The sequence below is a fragment of the Pyxicephalus adspersus genome, chromosome 6 (genome assembly GCF_032062135.1).
Source record: "Pyxicephalus adspersus chromosome 6, UCB_Pads_2.0, whole genome shotgun sequence".
NCBI classification, from domain to species: Eukaryota; Metazoa; Chordata; class Amphibia; order Anura; family Pyxicephalidae; genus Pyxicephalus; species Pyxicephalus adspersus.
In genome coordinates, this window is record NC_092863.1 from 103,567,990 (window position 1) to 103,593,880 (window position 25,891).

At 43.5% G+C, this 25,891-nt stretch overlaps 2 protein-coding genes across 3 annotated transcripts in view; one reads left to right on the forward strand and one right to left on the reverse strand.

The window, feature by feature from the left end:
• Positions 1-995: 995 nt before the first annotated feature.
• KIF24 (kinesin family member 24) lies at positions 996-24,031 on the reverse strand. Of its 2 annotated transcripts, none has more exons than XM_072413532.1 (13): positions 23,963-24,031; positions 16,586-17,189; positions 14,676-14,865; positions 14,019-14,116; positions 12,109-12,324; positions 11,371-11,458; positions 10,837-10,958; positions 9,737-9,842; positions 9,497-9,568; positions 9,191-9,300; positions 6,120-8,249; positions 4,092-4,185; positions 996-3,809 (listed from the first exon to the last, which is right to left on the reverse strand). In XM_072413532.1, the coding sequence occupies exons 2-13, from the start codon at positions 17,164-17,166 to the stop codon at positions 3,639-3,641; spliced, it is 3,978 nt and encodes a 1,325-aa protein (XP_072269633.1). In that variant the 5' UTR covers positions 17,167-17,189; positions 23,963-24,031; the 3' UTR covers positions 996-3,638. The 2 variants fall into 2 exon arrangements, with proteins under 2 accessions (XP_072269633.1, XP_072269632.1); XM_072413531.1 differs by having other exon boundaries at positions 4,077-4,185.
• A 182-nt stretch (positions 24,032-24,213) lies between these two features.
• Positions 24,214-25,891, forward strand: part of NUDT2 (nudix hydrolase 2) — a 5,550-nt gene continuing 3,872 nt past the window's right edge. The window contains exons 1-2 of the mRNA XM_072413533.1: positions 24,214-24,260; positions 25,767-25,891. Coding sequence (XP_072269634.1) covers positions 25,782-25,891 — 110 coding nt within the window. The 5' untranslated portion in view covers positions 24,214-24,260; positions 25,767-25,781. The remainder of the gene's footprint in view (positions 24,261-25,766) is intronic.

A 25,891-nucleotide genomic window follows, 5' to 3' on the forward strand; every position in this document is an offset into this window, starting at 1 on the left:
CGGGGGGGGGGGGGATGTCTTATTTTTGGGGAAACACGGTATTATTGGAAGTACAGAACCCCTGGTGGAGAATCTTCCAGGTCCATGTGTTTCAATGGCAGTCATTGATTCTCCACCAGGGAATGTTTCAGTGAATGTCTGCTTTTAAAAATCCCCCCTTAATTCACTAGGGACAATAAAGTGAACCTCTACTATTGAGTTGGCGCTAATGCTACAACCTCAGCAATGCCCAGATTACCTATCGGCCCTCCAATCGCCTTTTCTTCTAGCACTTTTTCGGCATTTCTTGGCATCCTCTTCAGAACGCCCCCCAGCATCTTGCAGTCAGTTTTGATAGTACAAAGGTGTATTATGTTGTACATTGTTTATGATTAAAAAAACAAAATGTAAATTTGAGTCTTGACAAACATAAATAATTTGCTAAATATTTTCTTTCTCCCTTCAGAGGTACTAATAAAACTGTAAAATACTGACATGGGTTCTGAGTCGTTATTATTAAATGTCATGTATGAAGCACCAACATATAAAGCAGTGCTGTACAATAGTTGTCCATTTCCTCTGTCTCTCCATGTGATGTACCAGGGGGCGCACTTTATGGTCTAACCTCCAAATTCACCAAACGTCAGATTTACACAAGGATGATGATTCTCATTTGCAGTCATGTGACTGTTGTTTTCTATTCCTATTGGATAAGAACTTTTTTTTATTTCTAGGATTATTTTTCTAGTGTTAGCTCACCAGATGTCCCCTGTAATATCCAAAAATGGTCAGAGCAAGGAAAACTAATGCAGCCATCATCTCCAAAGCCTGATCAGCTGTCTTCTATGACATTTTAAATAACGGTGTGTATATTAATTATCATCTCTGAGTATCTCAGTATTATAATATTGGTGTATATAGTAATTATAAATATTCACCTTGGTGTGTGTGCAGGATGGGGTTGTAGCTGACTGATCGACTACAAGAGGGAAAAAAAAAAAAACAATCCGCACCTATTCCATACTCACAATAATTTTATTCTGTGAAAAATGAATTGCCTTGTATAAGAATTTTAAATAAAATATAATTTATAAATAAATCCAAGCACCTCATACAAATCTCAGACGGTTGGAGGCCGGAAAGGTGATTGGCTGAAATATTAAAAAGAACTCTGTGCGCAGACAGCCAATGCTTCCCATAGGTTGGTTTTTGTTTCAGCCATTCTGTCATCCGGTGCGCTGAACCATTCGCATTGGCAGAGGAGCTCGCACTCTAATGTCCACTCCCATCATGTTACACCTCAGAGCCCGTTCAGATGTCTGATACCTAACCAAAGGTTTAGGGTTGGCAGTGTTCTCCCCGGCCTGGAACATTTCAGTAACCACCCGGCTGTTTTTTGGTTTGGTTACTGGAAAGTTGGGTCACAATACAGGGGCTGCCACCCACCTACATTTCTTCCTGCCCCCAAAAATTCTTGGGTTGGTATGGGAAAAAAAGGGGCGTGGTGCAGAGCAAATCTGTACTAAATGAATGAAAACCTACAGACTCCATGCAGACTGATCTTAAGCAGTCAAAACCAGAACTCTGAGTTAAAGAATAGAGGAGAAGAAGAATTTAGCAGCGTGTGTGCTCCTGAGAAACTGATCTTTTGGGGATCTCAGTTTTCTGCTGACTTCATACGGCCTGCACAAGAGTCTCCCAATATGAAAGAAAGAAGAGAGACCATGCACTGGCAGCCTTGTAGTCAGGAGGAGGCGCCAAACCTCTGAGTGAGATGCGTTCTGTTCTGTTCTGTTAGAATCTTAGATTTTCTTTATACTGTGGTGTAAACCAGATTACCGTATTAAAAAAAAAATATATATATGACTACGCATAGTGCCCATACGCAGAAACTGACTGGATTGCAGATCTCTGCTTCTCCTCTTTCAGTCTGCTCACATTCATATTTTAAACAGTACTGCTGCCCACACACAGGATAGGGAAAGTGATATTGGGAGATGTAGTTCTGGGGGCAGACCTGTGGCAGCGCTGTATCCCCAGAAACTGCCCCTACCTGAACTTTACACAGGAAGTAATTAAAGCCGATTGGAAGATTGTGGAAGGGGGTAATGCCTAGTCGTAGCTTTTAAAATACTATTAATAGCCTCTATGTGTAACTGCCCACCCTATAGATAGAAATGTATTTGTGAACTGCCCCCATGGTAAAATATATTTACACCTCCTATGTTTAGAGTACCGCTCTATTCTGCAGCACTTTATGTACAATACTCAACCATTTATATCAAACCGTCACCAAAATCCCCATAATGATCACACCTAGCTAGAAACCATTTCCCCAGCCGGCATCATAAACTTCAGGTCTGTGTGACATTTTTGGAGCCAATAGGACACTTCAGTTGCGCCTCAGACAAGCCCTGCTTACCAACCAAATTTCAGTATCAATCAGATAAATACAATTCAAGTGCATTCATTAAAAAAATGTGCTTTTTTTTTTATAAGAAAGCAGCCACAGCCTGAGTAGAAAAGCCTGCTTCCTGCCAGAGTAGTGTAGAAAAACACCCTTTCTATGTAAAAGCAATGGTCTCTCTGCAGAGGTGCCACACACCCCTAGCTGAGTCCTGCCTTTAACAAGCCTATAATAAAAATGGTCATTGGGTGCTTTGGCCAAACTGTTAACACAGGTCACTACTTAATGAACCCAATACTACTGCTACTGATTGGCCAGAATATGCACAGGCCTACTAGCCTGAAAATTGAGTGTACAGTATTGGTACATGGAATCGTATATTCATTATATACAGCAAACCTGTAGATGGCAGCGCAAGCCACCCAGGACCTGTTCCGATGTGTAATTCACACTATTACGTGGTGACGGCAGCACAAGCCACCAACCAAGACCCATCCCGATGTAATTCACACTATTACCTGGTGATGGCAGCGCAAGCCACCTTAGACCCATCCCGATGTAATTCACACTATTACCTGGTGATGGCAGCACAAGCCACCTTAGACCCATCCCGATGTAATTCACGCTATTACCAGGTGATGGCAGCACAAGCCACCTAGGACTACCCACAATGTAACTCACACTATTACCTATTATTATTGGTGGCTGGGAGGATCTCACAGAGACAAAAGCTCATTGGTGCTGCTTCACCTTTTCTTGTCCAATTACATGCTAGGGGAGGGAAAAGACCCACAAGTATTTTCTAGAAGCAACAAAGGAAAATCAGGTCTTCTGCTTAGAAATAAAATAATAAGTTTTTTTGGATGGTAACCCATTCTCCTCTATGCTTTATGTGCATTTAGCATTTTTAAATATAAAGAATAACTATTTTGGGGGAAGTTTGACTTTTTTTGACGTTACGTTTTTGACTTTTTATAAAACCTGCCTGGCTGCTGTGGCCACAGGGGCATTAAAAAGGCACCAATTGAAATAGAGGAAGTCATTTACACCCCAGAGCCTGACCGCCCTATAACAAACTAAGGAAAGCGATAAGTCCAAAACACGCCATATTGTTGTCACGTGACCCCCGTGTCACATGACCCCATGAACACTCTCGCACTTACAGTCACCATGCAACACTCGCAAGCTTGTATTTGAGATGAGGAGTTTTCTCCCCCCACAGTGCAGACTACAAAGATAGGTCTCCTGGATGTTATGAGCAGCAGAGGCGCTCTGCCTCATCCCGCTCGCCAAGGTCCAGTGCAGAGGACAGCTCGGTGCTGGAAAGGTCCAGGAACGGCTGTAACTGGGCTCGGAGGTCCTCAATGTGTTTGGATTTCTGCAGCAGAATCTCCTCCAACTTCCTCACATAGTCTGGGAAATCCTGTAAAAGAAATATGGGCTCAGGAACATGCTGGCAGTCATGGCATTGATGTCTCTACGGTTATACATAAGTATTGCAGCAAAAGCTTTTTATTTTGGGGGGCTGCAATGGTCCTGCCAAAGGAATACAAGTAGACGGTCAGACGCTGATGCCAAGGGTGGAAAAGAGATCATCATTCAGCTTTGCTGTCATATACATTAAAGTAACTGAATGCTGCCTCAGTATTGTGATGTTTGAGGTGACAGGTCCCCTTTAAATACAACCTACCTGCGATGCACTTACAGAGGTAGATACGCAGCTCAGCAGCGCCTCCTCCTGGTGGCACAGGGACAAAACTTCTTTTATATGCTTGCCATGTGCTTCAAGCAAGTGTTGCCTGAAAGGAAAGAGAGAAAGAATGTTTAATAACAAATGGAAATCCATAGCGGAACTCTCATTGCACAGAGACTTAACAACACCTTTTCTATTATATATAAAATCATTTGAATTATTTGTAACCCTGAAGGTTAGGGATATGGCACCCTATGGTATAGGGATGGTAGTTTGGGGAGTTTCCTTACATGAGCATGTCTATTGCTTCTGGAATTAGGATGTACGTTTTATTTTTTTTTGTTATGTGGTTTGATCTATTTGTTGCCTTGATAAAGTGGGTTCACCGTGCCCCCAACATACAGCATCTGTTGGTGGAATCACAGCAAAGGGTATTTCAAAGAACCAGGGGTGCTGATATCTTTGCCTTTGTACTGTCACCTCTATCAAGCTCAACACATTTTTTTTATTATTATTTGAGGAGTACGTGCTGGAATATATAACAGAAGATTTGTGCAATTTAATGGAGAATGTCCTAGAAGGAGTAAGAAGATAATTCAATGTCTGAACCAATGAAAACCAAGCAAGACGGCCATCTCTACATTGAAGGAAATGGTGGGACGGCCCCAACCTTCTATGCATTCTACTAGGAATAGATCCAAAATCCAAAGATCTGATGGAACAAACTAAGTCCCACCAACCCATAAGCTGGGCACCAGAACAATAGAAGCCAATGTCAGGGAGGAAAAGGATCCTTTATATGTCTGGGTCCCACTGGAATTCCTGGAAGATCCATACTCGAGTAACAGATGTCCCCCCAACTTAAGGAGTGCACCTTCTTACTGTGGAAGGTTTAGCAGGGTCAGCCGCCCTATTACCGGTCCCCCTGGATGAGCCTCATACTCTGCACCAGGGAACGAGGAGGAAATCAACTCAGAAGAAGTAGGGCATGGAGGGAAAGTCCGGCACACTGGCAGCAGGTTTTTGTTATGAAGTGGGTCACCAATGACCCACTGCAATGCTTCAGACATCAGGTGTAAATGTTCTGACATTGGGATATCCCATTGGCAAACCATGTTCCAAATAGTGTGACAGCAACCACAGATTGTAATGCAGGGCCAGTCAGGGAGAAGTGGAATTTAAACAATACTTCATGGCCCTCATCAGCAAATTATATGAATGATAGTACAGAAGCAACAACCTCTATACCATTTGTTAACTAGGGCCACTGCAGCTTAATCTTAAGAATAGACCACAGTTTGGAGAAATTCCTGCCAAATAAAGCTCCAACAAATGGTTGGGGGGCTGCAAGACCTGACATGAGCAATTCTTCTCTCCAAATACAAAATTATGAAAAGTGTGACGCGTGAGAAGAGTCTTGGGGAACGCCAGTGCTTTAGAGGAACCTAAACTAGATGGTGTAAAGCTTGTATTCTTCATCATTCCTAAAAGGATATACTGTAACATTAGGCTGGAGCACTGACATGGTCAAGTTAAAATCTAAACATTTTTTTCCCAACAGCTTTTTTCCTGGCAATGCAGTGTTCAACCCAGAAATATATTTAGGCCCAGTGGGAAGAAATTATAGGCAGATGGCAGCACCTGTATTGTGAACCAACTTATCATTAACCACCCGAAAACAGTTGGGTCGTTACTGAAAAGTGCTGGGTGGTGCAACTAGTTAAAAGGGGGGAGCACTACATATTGGCTGAAAAGTATACAGTGAAAATGGATAAAGGACTACGGATTCTAAGAGCAAGACAGGCCAGGGAGGAAAAGGATCATTTATATCTCTGGGTTCCATGGAAATTCTTAGCAGTTCCATACTTGAGTAACAGATGTCCCCCCAACTTAAGGAGCGCACTTTGTTACTGTAGAAGGTGTAGCAGGGTCAGCCGCACTATTACCGGTCTTGCAAACACAGCAAGACACAGGTTTGCAGCAAAAAACAACATTTTACTAAATGTAACAATAATGAATGAATTTTCACAGTCCACTTACCTTGATTTCTCATATTCCCTTATGCTTGGATTGGTCTCTCGTGACAGTATTATCTGTCCACTTGAGTTGGTTTTGTTTTTGGAATTCTTCTCATTTCTCAGACTTATCTCATCTTCTTTATTACCCTGATGGGCCAATATGCATTTTACAAGTTTATTTTTAAGATTTTCCAGCTCACTGTCCTTATAGGGTAACCTGAATGAGTCTTCTAAGTTGCTTAGATCAGCATCTTCGTGTTGATTGCGACTCCCTGATGTAGCTTGGTTACAACTGGATTGTGAATTGGAAGAAGTTATTAGGAGATCTGAGGGAGACTGACGTGAAATTTCTTTGTGCTCATTTTCTTTGCCGAGATTTTTCCTGCTGAATAGCCCGGGAGAAGTTTGATATCTTTGACAGTTTTCTACTGTTTCTTCAGCATCTGCATCATAACATTTACTAATCTGATCACTGGAAACTGCAAAGTCCAAAGAGGAGTCACTGAATTCAATTTTCTTTGGTAACAGCTCCATATTTATTAATTTTTGAGAGTTTCTATTACATGATCCTTGTAGTGCAGTAAAGGATGGGGAATCATTTGCGCTAGGCGGCTTGCATTCATTGATGGCTTCCAGGCACCAGTCTTTGTCACGCTGGGAGTTTTGCAATTGTAAACTTTCGTTATAGCAAAGCATCTTCTTCACCAAGGCCGAGAGATTCTTTTCGATGGAATGATTGTCGAATTGGGACTCTAGAGTCAATGGTTTTTCCAAACTTCTGTTCTTTGAGGAGCTGATTGATTTAGGGGAGCTGTGAGGTTGAAGTTCTTCGAGCGATTCCACTGACCAGTTGTCCTGGAGCAGTGACACGGTCAGAGGAGCCATCATTGCAGAAGAGTCTGAAGAATTGTTTAAAGCTTCTCTATAGGAGTCTCTACTTAACATGGCTCCTCCGGCTCGGGAATCATTAACGGGGGAAGATTTCATTTGTGGTTCTTGTTCCACAATAAAATCATTGGAAGTGTTTTTGGATAAAAGCTCACTTTTGACCTTCATGTGTTTTGGGAGTTCCTCGTGAGAAGAATAAGGCTTTTCAGGTGCATTGCTAATATGACTGCTGATGGGGTTCTCTTCTGATCCCCATAGGTTTTGTTGGCCACATTGTTGTTTCTGTTCTGGAAACCCACAGCTACCTGTACAGTCACAACTTACTCTTTGTTCCTGAGATTGTGAATCATCAAAGATTAATCCTCGACTTTCTGCAGACTTTTGAATCTCTGTTGCTGGAGAACTCTGGTGAAGGAAGAATGAAAGCCTTTCACGTACCAACTCTTCTTTCTTCCCTTTTTTCTGGACAGATGTATAGGAAAAAGAATCTTCGCTGAAATCACTATCATCAGGGTCTTCCAGAAGCAATCCTTGCGACGTGTTGATGTGGCCAACCACAACTTCTTGGGGCTTATAAAGGTCCAAGATCTTTTCAAGTGGCCGATAATGCAGCTTTTGTTGCAAGATTGGTGGGTTTTGAAATTGCTGGTGGTAATATCTTAAGTGCTCTTCTCTCTCTTTTTGATCTGGAACATTACTTGGCTCACTGCTAGTACTCTGACAGACTTTATCCCCTGAATTTACTGGTCTTAGGTTCTGTTCACCAATCGTCACAGCCGTCCTTGAGACGATTTGTTTTTGTACTGGTTGCACAGCTTGAACGCGTTGCACTATGTGTCGGTGGTGATTGAAGTTAACTTTGAATTCTGTTTCTACATCTGATTCTTGAGGTTTGGGAGCCATATCCTGCTTTTCACATTTCTTTGTTCCATTATGCCCCAGTCTAATGACACCTTTTACTGGAGTAGTGTGGGCAAGCCAGGCTTGGATAGGGGAACCCTTTGCATTATTTGGCCTGCTGCTGATTTTCGGTGTGGAGGACAATGGGACGTTGTTGGGATGGAAAACAGATGGATGGGATCTGGTCTTTGCAGTAACTGAGGTAGATGAGTGTTGTGCACCCAGTTTTACTTTTTTCGGCGATATCTTTTCTCCAAGTGCTGTAGATGAATTCTGAACCCGTTTTGGAGACAGACAGGAAGAGCTTTTGCTTCGATTATTGCATGTGGGAGCGGTCTTTAATCCTCTTTTTAATTCTTTCACTCTGAAAATGAAATACAAGGCCAGGTGTTATTTATTACTTTTTAATCAGAGAGGATTAAATGGTAACTGTTTGCCCAACCCTTTGGGCCACCATCTGTGTAATTTGACATTGGCTTTAGGAAGTCACCTGAAGTTTCATATATTAAAAAGTGTCTTATATATATCTAAAAAGCGGAACTAAATCCTGATTATACCCATGTGTCCCTGTTCTGCCACTATCGGCTTCCTTCTTGTTATCCTTGATTTGATCTTCAGCCATTTTGATTGGCCTGGCCAGGATAATCGAAATCCTATTCAGGAGCACAAGAGATCATTCAGACCCAGCAGCCGCAGAGGAAGCCAAGATGTGCTGCATATCCTGGCTACCAATGCAGAATAAAATTCAGCCCAATTACAACTTTGGTCCTGCTTCGATTGTCTTAAGGGACTGTGCTGAAAGGCTTTGATAATATTATGAGCATCAGTTTGAAAGGCTCCAAAGATCATTCAGAACTTGTTGCCCATTGCTTTTTACCTGCAGTTGACCTATTCAGTCCTGCACTTGACCTGCTTGCAGCAGGTTTTGCATTCCTACAGAAGAAAACAAAACCTAATCAACACAAAACCACAAGCACTAGTCTTACTGGTAATATTTTTTTTTTAGTAAAGGATCTCTGAATCAGTTGGATCTGCATCCAGTGATCTGACCAAAGCTGTGCATAGGACAGACCCTTTAGCTGTCCTTACCCTATTTATTTTGGGTCATCCTACCCCATGCTTATGAATGAGTAATGATGTAATGTACATGTAAGCGAGTGGATATTGATCCCTCCCAGTGAGACTAGTGACCTGAACAGATTAGTACGATAACATAGAGACCCCATATTAAACTGGTTAAGGAAGAACGGGTTTACAGTTAAGTGTTGCCATGACAATAAGGTGAATGACTCTGTGGCCACTTACCTGTCTGCATATCGCAGGGTGTTTAGTGTGTGCTCAGTTGCTATGTGACTGGGCGATATGTTCGCAATCATACAGGTCTTTGAATTTCCAATAAAGGAATCTTTTAGTACCTAGATGGAAGAGAATGGTGAGAAGGGTTATGCTATTACAGAACACATTGTATAATAATAATAATAACAACATTTAGAAAAGGATTTAAAGTCCCCGGTAGATCTGATTGCAGAATTATTGAGAAGGCTAAACTTATAGATAGGGAAGTAATTCCTGAAGGTGAGGAGGGGGTCAGACCACTGCTGCTGATCTCACCTGGGTCAGTTTACTCTGTCTAAATGGGGTGTGAGCCTGCTCCTGATCCAGGGCCCGGATACATTCTTTTAGCTGAAAAGAAATCACAAACAATTCATTACTGGTGAACACAGCACATATCACAGATGGATGTTTGGTATGTCAATTGGTAGAAGGGTCTGTTAGTGGTCCCCCTTCTACTCCTGTTTAGTATGAACCCTCCCTTCCCCAATCCTTAGAAATGCAGTAGCATGTACTTACAGCGAGGAGACTTTGATTTATCTCTGCGCCTTCCATTTTGGTTTGTTTGTCCGATTCCCTGGCATCTGCTGCTCTTTCACTTCCAGCCAGGTCAATGAAGGACATTCTAAGATGTTTCATAAAGAAGATACAAAATTATTATTATTATTACTACACATTATTTATATAGCGCCATCATATTATGTAGCGCTGTACAAAGTCCATAGTCATGTCACTAACTGTCCCTTGCACGAGCTCACAATCTAATGTCCCTACTATAGTCATATGTCACTAATGTAGTCTAGAGTCAATTTTAGGGAGAAGCCAATTAAACTAACTGCATGTTTTGGGGATCTGGGAGGAAACTGGAGTACCCGGAGGAAACCCATGCAGACACGAAAAGAACCTACCAACTCCATGCAGATAGTGTCCTGGCTGAGATTCGAACCTAGGACCTAGCACTGCAGAGGCCAGAGTGCTAACCCCTGAGCCACAATGCTGCCCACGTCAACCTGGCCCTCTGTTCTATGTACACTGATATCCTATAAGACAAAGTGTTTTTATACTTTCTGCTTTCCACCTCCAAACATCTCGTTGCCGACCCAACATTTACATCCTGTGTTGATTTCTTCTTTACAATAACCAACTCTGTACAATAGATCCTTTGGCACAGTCTCCAACCTCAGAAGACTATTCCATAAAAATATACAGTACAATATTAAAAAAAATAGTAAATGGAGAGTGTTTGGTAGAAAGGGTAAATTCTTAACAAGTGCAGCTGTGGCAGTGGGAATGTCACCCCCTATGTTATTCCCAACGAAAGCTTTTAAAAAGACATCACATGGGGTATTTGACCGTCTCAAAATAGAGAAGGAAATAGAGGGAATAATTAGGGAGCTGGGAAGGGGTGTATAAAGTGCATGGTTTGGCCAGTGTCTCCTTGGGTAAATGTTTCAGCATAAAAAGATAAATCCCCAAAATATCAAAAGCTGTAAAAAAAGCTAACAGATAACAGATGGATCACCATTGTACAGACAAGTTTTGTGCAGAGAGCAGCTAATTTTCTTAGCCATCTAAATCTAAAAGATGTCAAATAGCATATTGTATAAGAGATGTCTCACCTCCCAAGTTTTCGATTCCTGCCATCTTTGATCTGGATCTGTATAACAGCATGTGAGCGGGATGAGTCAGAATTCACACCGGTGGCGCCTGTACTACGTTCCCGGCTACCCTTTGCGATCATCTAAACACAAAAAAACATTTACTAAATACACCAACAGTTTTACTTCTGTAGAAGTCACTGGCAACTAGGGTAGTCGACTGGTAATTTAAATCCAGCAACCATTTATTGTTCCTATAGTAAACCAGGAAAATAGTTCAATTGGTCGAAGCTGTACACCTGAATAATGGACTTGTAGGTAGTTGGAATCTGATGGAGGCATCTCTGTGCCTACAGCAATCCTCAAATTTTAACTAAGGGGATAGGGTTGCCAAAGCAGCTACCGTGCCCAAGGACCTTTCCTGCCTTAATCCATCCGATCAATCCTCTGATGCCTTGATTAAAAAATAAAATACTCTGCAGGTAGGCTGGCTAGAGGGTACCTATCAAATAATAGAATTTCTATAAATGTCAAAATAGCAAGAACAGTACTTACCTCCAACAGGAAGTCCACACTGTGCACCTGAACTTCCCGAAGTCCAACAACCTGAACTACATGCTTCCCATCCTCCCTGGCATAGAGCCTGTGAGTGGAGAAATTAAACTATATTATTAATTCTGACTTGCCAGTCAATTCTAAATATGTAATATGGCTGTATGCTTCATTAAATATGTTGTATGAGGGCCTGCCTAAATGAAAATGATATAGGCCCTCACACTACAAAATATTCACTAGATAGGAAGAAGACTAATAAGATCATTAATTATTAACAAACAGGATTTATATAGCACTAACATATTATGCAGCAACACGAGACACAGGAGCAGAGGACCCTACCCTGAAGAGTTTACAATCTAGGAGGTGGGGGAAATAGCACACAATAGGTGGGGGAATGGAATGATGGGAAGTAGTGAGGGTTTTTAAAAAACAGAAGACTGGTAGGTGAGTATGAAACGATGGGTTTTAAGGACTCCTTTCAAGGAGCGGAAAGTAGGAGCAACCCGAATGGGAAGAGGAAGACCATTCACCATTCATGGTTCCCAAAACAATTTAATGAATGGAGCTCCAAGTGTATGTCAGTGTGGTGGGGATGTTAGAATATAACCTTAGCTGGTACAGAGTTATGATAACTGTTGTATGTACTACCCATTGTCTTGTGTTATAAAGGAAGTTATCACCTTAGCACCTTGTCACCTGTCCTATAGTTTTTGAACAAACGAGTATTTGTTGTACCTTTTCCTCCCATTTAATAAATCGTAAAGCTGTCCGCAGTAGATTTCATAAAAACTGATCCAAACAGAAAGGTCTTTTGATGGCTGTTTGCATTCCAGCATCTTGAAGATGTCTCTGGCGGCCAAAGCGTAAAGTCCGGGATTCTTCTGGGTGCCAATCATGGTGTACGTTTTCCCTGCACCTGTCTGCCCATAGGCGAAACACGTAGCATTGCCACTAAAATACACAAACGGACCTAATGTGTACGTGTAATACAGAAAGACAGAAAAATAACTGACCTTATAAAGTATAAACTGGACCTTTAACTAAAATGTGTGATTCATCTACATTCGCCGGCCTTCCTCCCCCTATCCAAATCACTATGATAGGGTGAAAAAAATTCTCCTAAGTATTACCCCACCCTAATCAGTCCTAATTAACCAATTATTGCCCCTTCTCCCAGTAAACATTATTTTTCTGCAATTTTAATTCATTTTTTGTTATTTATCAATAAATATATTTTGCTTTCAGTTTGGTATTTTTAAATATTAGGGTTACTAGCAAGAAAAAAAAATTCAATTACAAATAATTCTGCACTGCTTTGTACCTCAAAAAGTATTTATGAAAATTTATGAATTTATTTGATACATGAACATTTTGGAAAAATAAAAACATACTTTTTATTTACAGAAAGACCCTGATCAAAACAAAAAGCATGTTTTTACTGCTTGAAAGGAAAGTAACATTTTTCAAAAATATTGCTAAAAGAAAGGAAAGCTTTTGCCCAAAAGGAAAATAAAATGATTGATGTATCACTTTGTAATCCTAAACGATTAAGTTAGATTAAGTTTATGTAACAATTACATAATATTGTTATTATTACACAGTATTTATATTGCGCCGACATATTACACAGCGCTGTACAAAGTCCCTAGTCATGTCACTAGCTGTCCCTCAAAGGAGCTCACAACTTAACATCCCTACCATTGTCATATGTCTTTATTACGGTCTTAGGTCAATTTTTGGGGGAAGCCAATTAACCTAACTGCATGTTTTTAGAATTTGGGAAGAATCTGGAGTACCCAAAAAAGATCAAAATTTAAAAGCTTGGTCTCAGTTCTCATTTTTAACGCGCTTCGCAGACCATTGTCTGCTTCTTCAAGAGTGAAAGCGCATCTGTTTGGGCACAGAAAAATTCTTCTCTCTGTTCTTCCAGGTTCTTCTTCCTACGTCACCCAATCTCACACGGCAGAGGCCTGGGGTGACAAAGATGGGAAAAAAGATTGCCGATCTCACTGCGCAAGCATGAGATCAGCAATAATTTTCTTCCGTTAAAGAAAGGGCATGCTTCCCGAAATCAGAGCGTGCGCAGAAGGAGCAGCCAGGAGCCTGCCAAGATGGGTGACAAAGGTATCCCTGGAGGCTTTGCGCTCCCATTCTCTATTGCACTGAAAAAAAATTAATTTTTTACTTAAATAAAAGTGTTGTGTGCCCTTTTATGTAAAGTAAAAATTTAGACTTTAAGTCCGCTTTAACTGAGATCTCTAAATACACGTCATTGGATTTTCGGCTGCCAGTTCTGAAGGGACCAATTTCAGCCAGTATGACATTGTCGGGATTGTTGTTGTCACAAACTAAAATATATACATTCTACTTACACGGTATGATATTTGTAAATGGTAATTTTGTAATAATAAATTATAAATACATGTATTTATAGATCCTTAAAGTCTATACTTTTCAGCTGGAACACAGTTTTTAGGTTCCCCAGGTGAAGGTACAAATGTAATAAAATTTTTGGACTGTATCATTGTGGCTCACTGCATGCGTTCTTACGCAAACTTTAGCAGTTATTAAATTGAAAATATTTTCTTACAACAATGTACAAGTGAATGGAAGGAACATAAACGGCATGTAGAATTTTCCCCTACCCGTTGAATACATGCTGAATAAGTGGCTGAGCCGTCTTCATGTACACGTCCTGATTGGTGAACATGTCGCTAAAAACTTCATCAAAATAAAATACATGCTGAAATAAAAAATAAAAAAAAAATAATAATATCATGCAAAATAAAACACAAAGAACTACAAATAAAATCACAAATCAAAACTCATCTTGGATCTTCTGTTATTAACAATAAACTCCATTTATAACTGGCCAATAAAACCACTTTAGTTTTGTGAAAATATTACTATATGGCTAACAGTATAAAATACTACAACTGAAAGGTGAACAGTGCCTGGACCCCTTTATATTATTGTGTTTTCAGTTAGACCTGATTTATTAAAGCTCTCCAAGGCTGGAGAGGATACACTTTCATCAGTGAAGCTGGGAGATTCAGCAAACCTGGAATGTATCTAGTCCAGGATTCAAAACATTTGATACATAATATCAAATGAATTTGAAGAAATCTATTCCAGGTTTGCTGGATCACCCAGCTTCACATCTCACTATGGAGAAATTTCCTTAAACTTCCTGTTGTGTCTACAGAACAGGAAGTAACAGAAATTCCTGGACACAAAGGTTGAGGAAAGAGAGGACCTGTAAGGGACCGACCATTTCAGAGACATAATCTGTTACACCATACCTGCAGAATGTATTCTTTCAGATTCACGGCTTCTTTCTTTTCGTAAATCACAACGGCTTCACGGCCCTCCACAGTCACCACGCTCCCCTCCCCGCGTCTCTCCTCTCTTAAACTCAGAGGACGTTTACGGACGCAGACTCGGATTTTATCGGTGTCTGTCCAGGGGCATTCCTTCTCTGCGGAGCCAGGCCTGTATAAGTTTTTAGACAAACACATTACATACTACAAACTAAATATACTATATCACATATAGATGTCTTTAAGAGGCCCGGTCATAATATGTAGATAGTAGCACAGAAAAAAAAATTTAAACGATTTATTTCAGTGTTTTTCTTTGCAAAAATTCTTATTCATTTGCAACATGCTCAGCATGCCCCCTTGCCTTACGTAGCCGCCTGGGGCAGCACGGTGGCTCAGTGTTTGGCCTTGGCAGCGCTGGGTTCCAGGTTGGAATCTCGGCCAGGACACTATCTGCATGGAGTTTGCAGGTTCTTTGCGTGTTTGTGTGGGTTTCCTCCAGGTTTTCCGGTTTCCTCCCACATTCCAAAATCATGCAGTTAGGTTTATCGGCTTCCCCCAGAAATTGACTTTAGACTGTAATAATAAGACATGACTGTGGTAGGGACATTAGATTGTGAGCGCCTCTGAGGGACAGCTAGTGACATGACTATGGACTTTAAAAAGCGCTGCGTAATATGTCGGCGCTATAGAAGTACTGTATAATAATAATCATTGTTTCCTTCAAACAGTGCAACAAAGGTGTTTATGTGCACTTTGGCATGCTGCATTTGGCACCCCATATGAAGTAAATGGGAGGTTGCTCCATAATAAAAAAATTAAAAGATCCTATTGATGTTTTTCACTGCAGAGTAGCACTGGAGATTCAGAAGAAACTGAAATGCAATAAATTATTATTATTAAACAGGATTTATATAGCGCCAACATATTACATGGAGATGTACATTAAATAGGGGTTACAAATGTATGCTACTGCTAAGGATTATGGGAACGAGTATCTGAAACAAGTGCGCAGATCAGAAATCCTGAGCTACATTTAACTTTTTAGTCTGTACGGCAATGGTTACAGTGGCTCAAGTAATTCAGACCCAGACAGTCAGATAATTACACTTCCTAGAATGAGATCAGCAAAGGCGGCCATGGAAAGTCAATGTACGTTGCCCTCTAACCATGTGGGAAAGGTTTAGCATCTGTCAAAAGTGTCAGAAATCTTTCTTATTTCACATATGCAGCAATGAGAACCTGACACTGATTTTTTTTTTTAACTTTTTTTTTGGATAAGGGTTGGGGAAGAGTTACATTTCGAGTCCCACGTCGTCTCAGTATCCTTCTTCGGCCCTGCGTGGAAGAAGCCCCTGGCGTCGCCATCTTCTTTACTTCTTCGCACGCCACCCAATCTCGCACGGCACATGGTTGGGTGGCGTAGATGGGAAGAAAAAGTGCCAATCCCACTGCATTTTTTCCCTCACATTAAAGAAAAACGCTCCCGGAGCCTCCTGCGATGCGTGACGTAGGTCTCCCGGAAGACAAAAAAGGGAGGTGCTGCACCTTTTTTTTTTTAAATAAATCAAATAAATACATTTTTACTTTATATATAAGGGTTGTCTATGCTTTTATGTTAGGTGAAAATGTTTGGTTTAGGTCCGCTTTAAGCCCTGATGAAGGGAGAACCTTATTCCCCCTGAAATGTGTTGGTTTGTTATTCTTGGGACTTCTGTGAATAAGTAAAATGAATCTTCTATGTGGCAATCTGATTTTTGAAGTGTTTACTCAGGACAGCTTTGAGGTCTCTTTGTGTTAGAGAACTGCCCAACCAAAGTCTTAGCACTCATACACTGCCCACACTTTGTGCAGAAAACATGATGTAAGTATCCCAGTGTTAAAACTCTTACCGTGCACATGTCTGTGGCACCCCGTAATTATATCCCGATACATGCATTACTCTCTGAATGGCGGGGCCCTCATTGTCTCTGCATCCCGGTGCCGAACCCCTCATTGCTTTACAGGAAGGTGTAATATTCGAGGAGCTGGAATCCTCCTCGGCCTGCATTGTAGGGATTTTCTGGCCATGGGAATGCTCAGTCGGTGCCATTCTCATTGTTGGTTCTGCTGAGCACTTCTTGGGCTGAGGATAAGACATCTCAGGCGATGAGAAGGCTCCGCTATCCCTGTCAAAGGCATCAAAATACAGCTGCCTCCTTGTGGCCGATCTATTAGTCTGGGGCTGGAGGTATACGCAGCCAGGCTGAATCGGTGTCCTCTCCTCTCTGTCCTCGTCTGAGACGCTTTGGATGATTTTGATTAGCTGAAAGAGGCGCTTCCGGTCCTCCATGTTGTGCACCCCCACCCTGGAGTAATCTTTCATGGTCACTGTGGCCAGTTCCTCAACCTTTTTAAGTCCAACGGCAACAAAGTTGGGGTAATACTGCTCAAGCTCAGCCTCGCAGAGGCACTCCAGGAGACAGGAGGCCATGGCCAGAAGTTGCGGCTTCTGTCCTGCAAGTAAAGAAAACAAGCTGGTCAACTTTGGATTGCATCAAAAACACATAAAACAATCAGGGCAGGGAGGTGAACAAAATGCACAGCTTATAGTTTATTCTGTGAATTTTTCCCCTTACTGGTTCCTCCCTCCAAACAATTTATTGAAATCAATAAATGAAACCGGTGTTCAATCATATCACATTTTAGACCCAGTGACACAACTAGGCCACTGCGCCTGGGTATGCAAGGCGTAAAGATTGTGGCTGGTAGGAGGGGCAGCAGAGTGTTGTACATTGCTTCATGAAAACTGAAGTAACACCCAAAAGTACCGTAATCCTGAACCTCCATGATTGGAAGAACTGAAATCTAAATAATGAGAGAAGAGGGGCCAAGGACAGTCAGGCTGGGGGGAGGGGCTAGATGATGCTGGACGTCCCCCAGCTGGAGCGGAGGGCGGAGCTCTGAAATGCATAGGGTGCAGTAAAATTGGAGTAAGTAATCGGACTACAGAAGAGGAGCCAACAGTGCAAGACTAATGGGAAGGCTAAAGGACAATATTTACCATGGAGGAGGCCAGTCAGGCAGGCCGGGTGGAGAGGAAGTGCGGGCAGGCAGGCCAGGTGAAGGGCAAGGCCGGGAGGGCAGGGCCAGGTGAAGGGCAAGGCCGGGAGGGCAGGGCAAGGTGAAGGGCAAGGCCGGGAGGGCAGGGCAAGGTGAAGGGCAAGGCCGGGAGGGCAGGGCAAGGTGAAGGGCAAGGCCGGGAGGGTAGGGCAAGGTGAAGGGCAAGGCCGGGAGGGCAGGGCAAGGCCGGGAGGGCAGGGCAAGGTGAAGGGCAAGACCGGGAGGGCAGGGTAGATGGAGACGAATGCCAAAAAAATAAATGAAGGGGAATTATAAAGCAAATACATAAATACATTTGCATGGAGTTTGTTCCCATATTTCCCATTTGCTGTTATCTGTACATCTATTTTAAAATCAGGACACTCACATCCACACCCCATTCAATCCCATGGGCAGCATCCCAATATCTGAGGGGTTGAGGGTCATTCTGAGTGATAACATTGGTATCCTGCAAAAGATGAAAGTAATATGTATAAGGGTGTGGATTTTGGGAACACCCAGCTGTCCCTGGATGATGATGGATATCAGAGTAGGAATGGTGGGGTATATTTATACACCAAACCACAGAACTTCTTGTGTTACTGATCAATCGGCACAGCAGCTGCCTCCTGGGAGCATTACGGATCTCACATACAAACATAAATATTGGTTTATTGTCTCCTCAGTGCATTGTAAAAGGAAACATCAGCCCAACCGGAAATCCAACTGTTAACCATAGCATGAAACCTGGGTGGAAGGGAGAAGAAAGCGGGTCTTTTGCCACGAGTCAGGCCCGTGCTATGTGACAGAACTGTTAAATTCTGCAGAGCTAATGGACAAAGATCATTTGGAGAACAGGAATCTGGGGGAGATGGTGATCTGTGGTCATGCCCACATCACATTTCGGGTGTCACCTTGGATTTTAAATTGCATGAATTTCATTTCTAAAAGGCCTTGGTGGTTAAATATGTCACAGACAATGGCTGTAGGGTAGTTCATGCACCAGCCAAGGACAGTACTTCATGCAATCAGCCAAGGACGGCAGGCCAATTGTACAACCTAAAAAACATACCAAAATCTCTCCTACAAATTATGTTGAGTCTACGCTGGAATCCAAATCTACAACCGTGTAGACCTGATAAACCCTGCAAACAATGTACAGGGCCAAGGCGGCAGCCATTCCTTATTGCAGAGAATTGTGGCTGACATGTAGAATTCTTTGCTTTAGGAGAAACTTGTGCTGCAATAAACCCTGCAGACCGCCAAGTCCATCCTCCCCGTTTCATAATATATGGCTGTCATGCTGATCTAGCAGCTTCAATACTTCTTACACTGTTGGCCTTAAACAGGCGTGAAGATCATGAGTTTGTATTTGCTGGCTGCATGCTTGCTCTACTTCAGGTGTTCAATCCAATTTGGGTGCTATTTCTTGCCGGCTGCACCCTGTTAAGGAGATTTCCCCTCATTTTTTGTTTTAAAGGCACACAGAAAATTAGAGATATTGTTTTCAAAGTGAGCAGCAGAGAGTTGTACAGGTACAGAGAGACTACTGCTTACACAAAGAACAAGGGTCCTCTAGCGCAGCGGTCCCCAACCACCGGGCCGCGGCCCACTACCGCTCCGCGGCGGTGTTTTCAGTGGGCCGCGAGTACATGATCCATTATTGAAAACGAAGCGGCACCCAACCACCATCCGCGGACCGGAAGTGGTCCGCAGCGGTGTTTGTATGAGATGCCGGTAAATGTACACAGTAGTCTGTGTACAAGCAATGCGAGCACATGACATGCAGCTCGATTGGCTGTCAGATGTCATGTGATCGCTTTGAAGCAGCAGAGGTGCACAGAGAGAAAAGAGAAGACGCCAGAGTATGTGTGGGGACCGCTGCTCTAGCGCATGCTGACAGTGGACAGGCCTTTCTATTTTCTTTAGATACAACTCTTGTTTTCATGCACCGGGAATGTATTACATTGAAAGTTCAGTTATGCTTTAAAGAATAGTTATACCTTGATAAAGTGATTAGTCCTCTTCCCCTGAGCTAAACTAAAGCTGCGTACACACTGCCAATTTTTGTCGTTGGAAAGGATCTTTCACGATCCTTTCCAACGACAAGGGACTGCACGATGCATGAACGGTGCTGTACATACAGCACCGTTCATGCGCTATGGAGAGGGGAGGGGGAGAGCGACGGAGAGGCACCCTGCTGCGCGCTCTCCCCCTTCCCTTTCATTAGGATCGGTTGTCGTCCATCGTCCGTGGATCGGGCAGGTCGGTCGTCCGGACGATGGACGACACCTACTGTACACACGGCAGATTTTCGCCCGATATTTGGCCGATGCCGATTATCGAGCGATAAAAATCTGCCGTGTGTACGTAGCTTTACTCTAACTAACTAACTAATCCTCTCCCTCTACAGGTGCAAACTTATAGAGATCTGATGGCTGTGTATCCATTATCTGTGGGACTATCTATGACCTCAGGCTCCATGGAAGGGGTTGTATAGGGTTGTGTTGCACAGGACCAGGACAATGAAGACTACAGCACTGAGTATAAAGAGGCCACTCACCTCATCTGGAAGCCAGCAGTATCTATGGAGGGTATAATCAGATGGTCCAAAAAGACCAAGCAACTATTTGCAGGATTTGGTCTCAGTTTATTTATTTATTTATTGTCTCCACATTATTTCAAAGTACAGCCAACACTTCCTGGGTCATGTAGGATCTATTCTTTAGGACAGAACAGCAACAAATCAAAAAAAAAGTGGGGGGGGGGGGGGGGGAGCCCCACTTACCTTTCTGACCCGATAGAAAAATCCCACCCCCTAGCCGCTCTCCTCCAATGACCTATTAACGACTTCCTCATTCATAACATCCTCACGTGCACGGCTCCAAGACTTTTCTAGAGCTGCCCCGACTCTCTGGAATGGTCTCCTCGTCCTATTCGGCTTGCTCCTACTTTCTGATCATTTAAAAGAACACTCAAAACCCAACGCTTTACCCTCACCTACCCGTCTTCTTCTGTCACCTAATCTCTCACTACTCACCCACCATTCCATATCCCCCTCCTATAGTGTGATACTTCCCCCACCTTCTAGATTGTAAGCTCCTCAGGGCAGGATCCTCTTCTCCTCCTGTATCACTGTCTGTATCTGTCTGACATTTGCAACCCCTATTTAATGCACAGCGCTGTGTAAGATGTTGGCGCTATATAAATCCTGTTTAATAATAATAATACCTCCTAGGGCTCACTATAAGTATCAAAGGCGACAATGCCTACTGGTATCCCAATGGTTAGGAAACCACTTTAAATTGCCATATCAGTGCCATCGTTATACTTTGCAATAGAACAAACCAGCTCTGCAACTATTCCAGCACGGTTCCCATTGTGAGTAATCCCAATATATAGCCTGCATTATGTATGACACAAAGGAACACCCAGAGGCGGATGCAGCATTTCAGGCGGCACAAACCCTGACACATCCAGCATATAGAGGCGTTTCTGCTGCATTAGAAGCAAATTATTGTATTTTCTCCGGACACAATAACAAACATGAAAGGTGATCTGAACGATGATAGCCAAGAATTATAAAACTAGATTTAATGTCAGATGAATCAGATTTATTGTAAAGTGGAGGCACCTTTGTGCAGGACGCAGCACGATCACACCCCCATGAAACATGGAATGGCGGAGATTTGTGTATTGCCTTATTAGTGCACTCGCAGTGTTCCCATTATAACCGGCTAAACGTGGGATATCACAGCTGATAGCAACAGCTGTCCCACGCAGCAAATGGCCGAGCCCACACCTCTAATACATGTAGAATAAAGTTACAGACAAAAGGGCTCGCCTGGAATAACCCTTTCCTTGCTATACAGGGACACCCTGGGAAAGAATTCCAGAACTCCAGCGTGTATTTATACCAGATCGTGACGCTGGTATTTAAGTCAAGGTCAAACCCAATCTTCTCAGTGTTGAACCCAGAACATTTTTTAAGCCGGATGCGAGGAAAGTGTAGGTGGTGGCAGCACCTGTATTGTGACCTAACTCCTCAGTAATCTTCCAAAAAACAGCCGGGTGTTTACTGAAAAGTGCCGGGTGGTGCGCCCAGCTAAAAGGGGCCGGAGAGAACTCAGCTCCTGCAACACCAGAAGGACGGGAGGAGAACTGTAATGATACCTTACAGATACATGATACTGTAATGTTACTAATTAAAATGCCAAAATGAGAAATGTAGGGATGAAAAGAACCCCTTCAGGTTTTTTCGGGGTCTGTGTCAATGTTGGGAAAAGCTATTGTCTCTGTTTTGGTGGCTTATAGTTCCCGAGATAGGAAGTAACTGGAAACCCAAAACTTTAAGGTTGTCACTGGAACAAAAGATGGAACAGGACGGACAATTCTCCAATGTTCTGGTGATAGCTGTCCAAGACGGAAAGTCTCATTGTTTTGTAGAGATTGTCTATAAAGAAATAGAAACACTTCGCCATGAAAGGGAGGGTGTTGGCACAGACCTCTTGGGTGCACAGATATGAGGAATAACCCCTTACAGATTGCGGTTATTGCATTGGTGCAGAATATTGCCAGCTGAATGGTCCTAAAGGGAGGGATTGTAAGGTTAGGAAACCTGGCTATTGTTCTACAAACTTTTTCCCACCATACAGGGTACCCATCACATTATTCCCACTGCGGCCCAAATGGCCCCAAAGCAACCACAATACCCCAACATAGCCCAAAAAGCACAAGGCAGCCCACACTACCTTTAAAATTTTATCAATACTATCTACAACATCCTAAAGCAGCCCGCATGGCTCATAGCATTTCAAAGTGGACCGCACGGCCCATAAGTAGCCCATACTAGTCACCTGACCGCAAAGCAGCCCATACCAGTCACCTGACCCCAAAGCAGCCCATACCAGTCACCTGACCCCAAAGCAGCCCATACCAGTCACCTGACCCCAAAGCAACCCCAAAGCAGCCCATACCAGTCACCTGACCCCAAAGCAGTTCATAGCCCCTACAAAGTCCCCAGGCAGCCCAAAGAACCCCAATGTAGCCCATACTACTATTCACATCAACCCAAACAGTCCACACTACCCATGAACAGCCAAATCAGCCCACTGTCCATAGAACCCAATAGCAGCCCACAAGTTCACCATACTAGCCATATGGCCCCAAAGCACTCCAAACTACTTACTATTGTTACTTACTACTTACAAACTACTTACCCCCAAAGCAACCCAAAACATAGCCCAGACTATTCACATCAACGTAATGAAATACACACAACCCACAAAATCCCAAAGCAACCAATACCATTCACAGCACCCCAGAAGATCCCACAATGGCCATAATGTTCCAAAATACCCCATACTAGCCACCTGACCCCAATACAGTCCAGAGTCCCTACAAAGTCCCCAAACAACCCACACAACCCCAAAGCAACCAATACTATCAACAGCAGCTCACACTGCCCATAGAACCCCTTAGCAGTACACAATAACCCTATACTAGCCATCTGACGCCAAAGCAGTCCATAGACCCTACAAAGCACCAAAAGAGATCACAGTACCCGCAACATGGCCCATGTTGACCATGGCACCCCCAGAGCCAACCCCCGCTACCCTGGGTGACCCGAGAGCCAACCCCTGCTACCCAGGGTGACCCTAGAGCCACCCTCACTGCCCCCTAGATCCACCCCCACTGCCCAGGGTGCCCCCCAGAGCCATCCCTGCTGCCAGGGTGCCCCCCAGAGCCACCCCCACTGCCCAGGGTGCCCCCCAGAACCACCCCCACTGCCCAGGGTGCCCCCCAGAACCACCCCCGCTGCCCAGGGTGCCCCCCAGTGCCATCCCTGATACCCAAAGCCAACCCCAGAAACCGATGGCACACTGGGTAGCCATTATACAGGGCACTGCCCATAGATATATGAGGGCTCTGTGTGATAGCAGTGGCTGACCAGGTCCCCAGTGTCAGCAGGCAGGGGCATTATACACACAAGTATTCCTGGAGCCCCAATCTCTGGTATTTTCCCTGCAACACAGAGACTTCCATGAAGGGCCCCCAAATCTGCCCACGTGACACACTCCCGCCCCCTCAAATCTATGGCACCTCATATCCACAAACTGCACCCTCTTACCTCCCGGTATCACCGGACCTCAGAGGTGCCCGGGGGTTTATGGCTGCCATGCACTCACCTGTACGGGGAACAGGCGCCAGGCTCCCCGCTCTTCCTCTAACCGTCGCTGGCGACCACAGCTGTCCCCATCTCCATGACAACGCCGCTCCTGACACTACCCAATCACAAACGAACTGGAGGTTGGGCTTCCGCCCATCACACGAATGGCCACCGTCGGCTTCTGTAGTCTGAGTTTTCCAGTCAAAATAAACCCAGTGCCCATACTTAATATGGCCGCGCTCTTTCTCAGTCACGTGGTGGCCTAATTGTAGCTACTTCCGGGTGGGCAGACGCATGCGCATTGAGGCGCGGAGCTGGTATGTATGGGGCATGGTTGTGGTTTGTTGCATTGTTTCTTTCTAATATGTTTTTATTCCTGGTTTTATTGTATCTGAGGAAAGTAGACAACATGCCAGACACTAGGAAGTGCTTCTATTACAAACCGTTTAAATGCAACTGTGTACCTGTCATATTATAATAAAGAGAACCTGTCACTTTGTCGGTTGATGTCATATAGAAGCTGGAGGGGGGATCATTTTTCATTTTATGAAGTCTTTTTATAAAACAGGGAATCTGAAATTCCCTTAAACATTCCCTGGTGGGAGTCTTCCAGGTCCACATGTTTCAATAGCAGTGATTGGCATTGATTCCCACCAGGGAATGTTTGAGGGAATGTCACATTCACTGCTTAATAAACAAATCCCTGGAAGTCTGAACCACTAACCGCACCTAATAGTATTCAGCCTTAGACGTTCGTCCCACCCATTTGGTGGTGTTCTCTTCTCTCCCGGTATTGGGAACCTCTTTAGGGTGAGACGTTCAGATATCATTGCTGATCTCTCTCTCGCCATTTGCTTAGACTGATGTCAGACTGATCCAATGGCTTCAACATAATCCGGACTAGACTTCCCTGGCTGCATGATTGTGTCAAGTGGCTTAAAGATTCATAGCTGGGGAGAGCCAGGTAATGTTAGCCATGGCAGCTCCATAGTTCTAACCCCTCCTCCAGAGGGAGCTAGGGGTTCCTTAAAGAATGAGTAGGAACTAAACTCAAAAGCAGCTAAAACAAAAAAAATACACTTATGTTCAATCCTGCAGCGCAGTCTAACGGTCCGGAGGTCTCTTCTATCGGGTCCCACGTCACCCTGGCATCTGTTTTCAGGCCGATGCTTCAGGCGCCACCATCTTCTCCTCTTTTTACTGGTTCTTTTTCCTGCATCACCAGACTCGGGCGCGAGATCGTGTGACGTAGTTGGGAAAAAACTTGCCGATTTCACTATGCATGCCTGAAATCGTCTTTTTTCCTCCCTTTTGACGAAAGGGCTCCTGCTCATTCCGGAGGTGCTCGGGCCTGCGCAAAAGGAGCCCCCAAGAGCCCCCTGGGATGCGTGACGTAGGTATTGCCTAGGTAATCAAGAGTTAGGGGGTTGTGCTGAACCCCTTTTTTTTCACCTAAAAAACAAACAAACACAATTTTTACTTTACATTAAAGAGTTGTCTACCCTTTTATGTAAAGTGAAAACTCTGAGTACGCTTTAAGTGATTGACGAAGGAGTAAGGATGACATTCTTCCCACTGGCTACCACATTGATATACTGTGATCTGTGGATATAGTAATTATAGGAAGGGTTCCATGAACCCCTGAAAGTTATTTCAGGGGTTCCCTCGTGTTACAAAGGTCCAGAAATTTTGCTTTAACTGCTCCTCACCTTACCCACAGCTATATTATTTTGTCCACATTTTCACTTTAAAGATTCATTTTTCTCTACAGGTCGTAGTGTTACCCGGCGCTGTGTATTTATATCGCCCTTGATTTGTTCCAGCATCATCCAGGAAAGATGGCACTGAGGGCATGTGGATTAATCATCTTCCGAAGAGTTCCACCGGCGAGTGACATTGAATTCCTCTTACTGCAGACATCGTATGGGATTCATCACTGGACTCCACC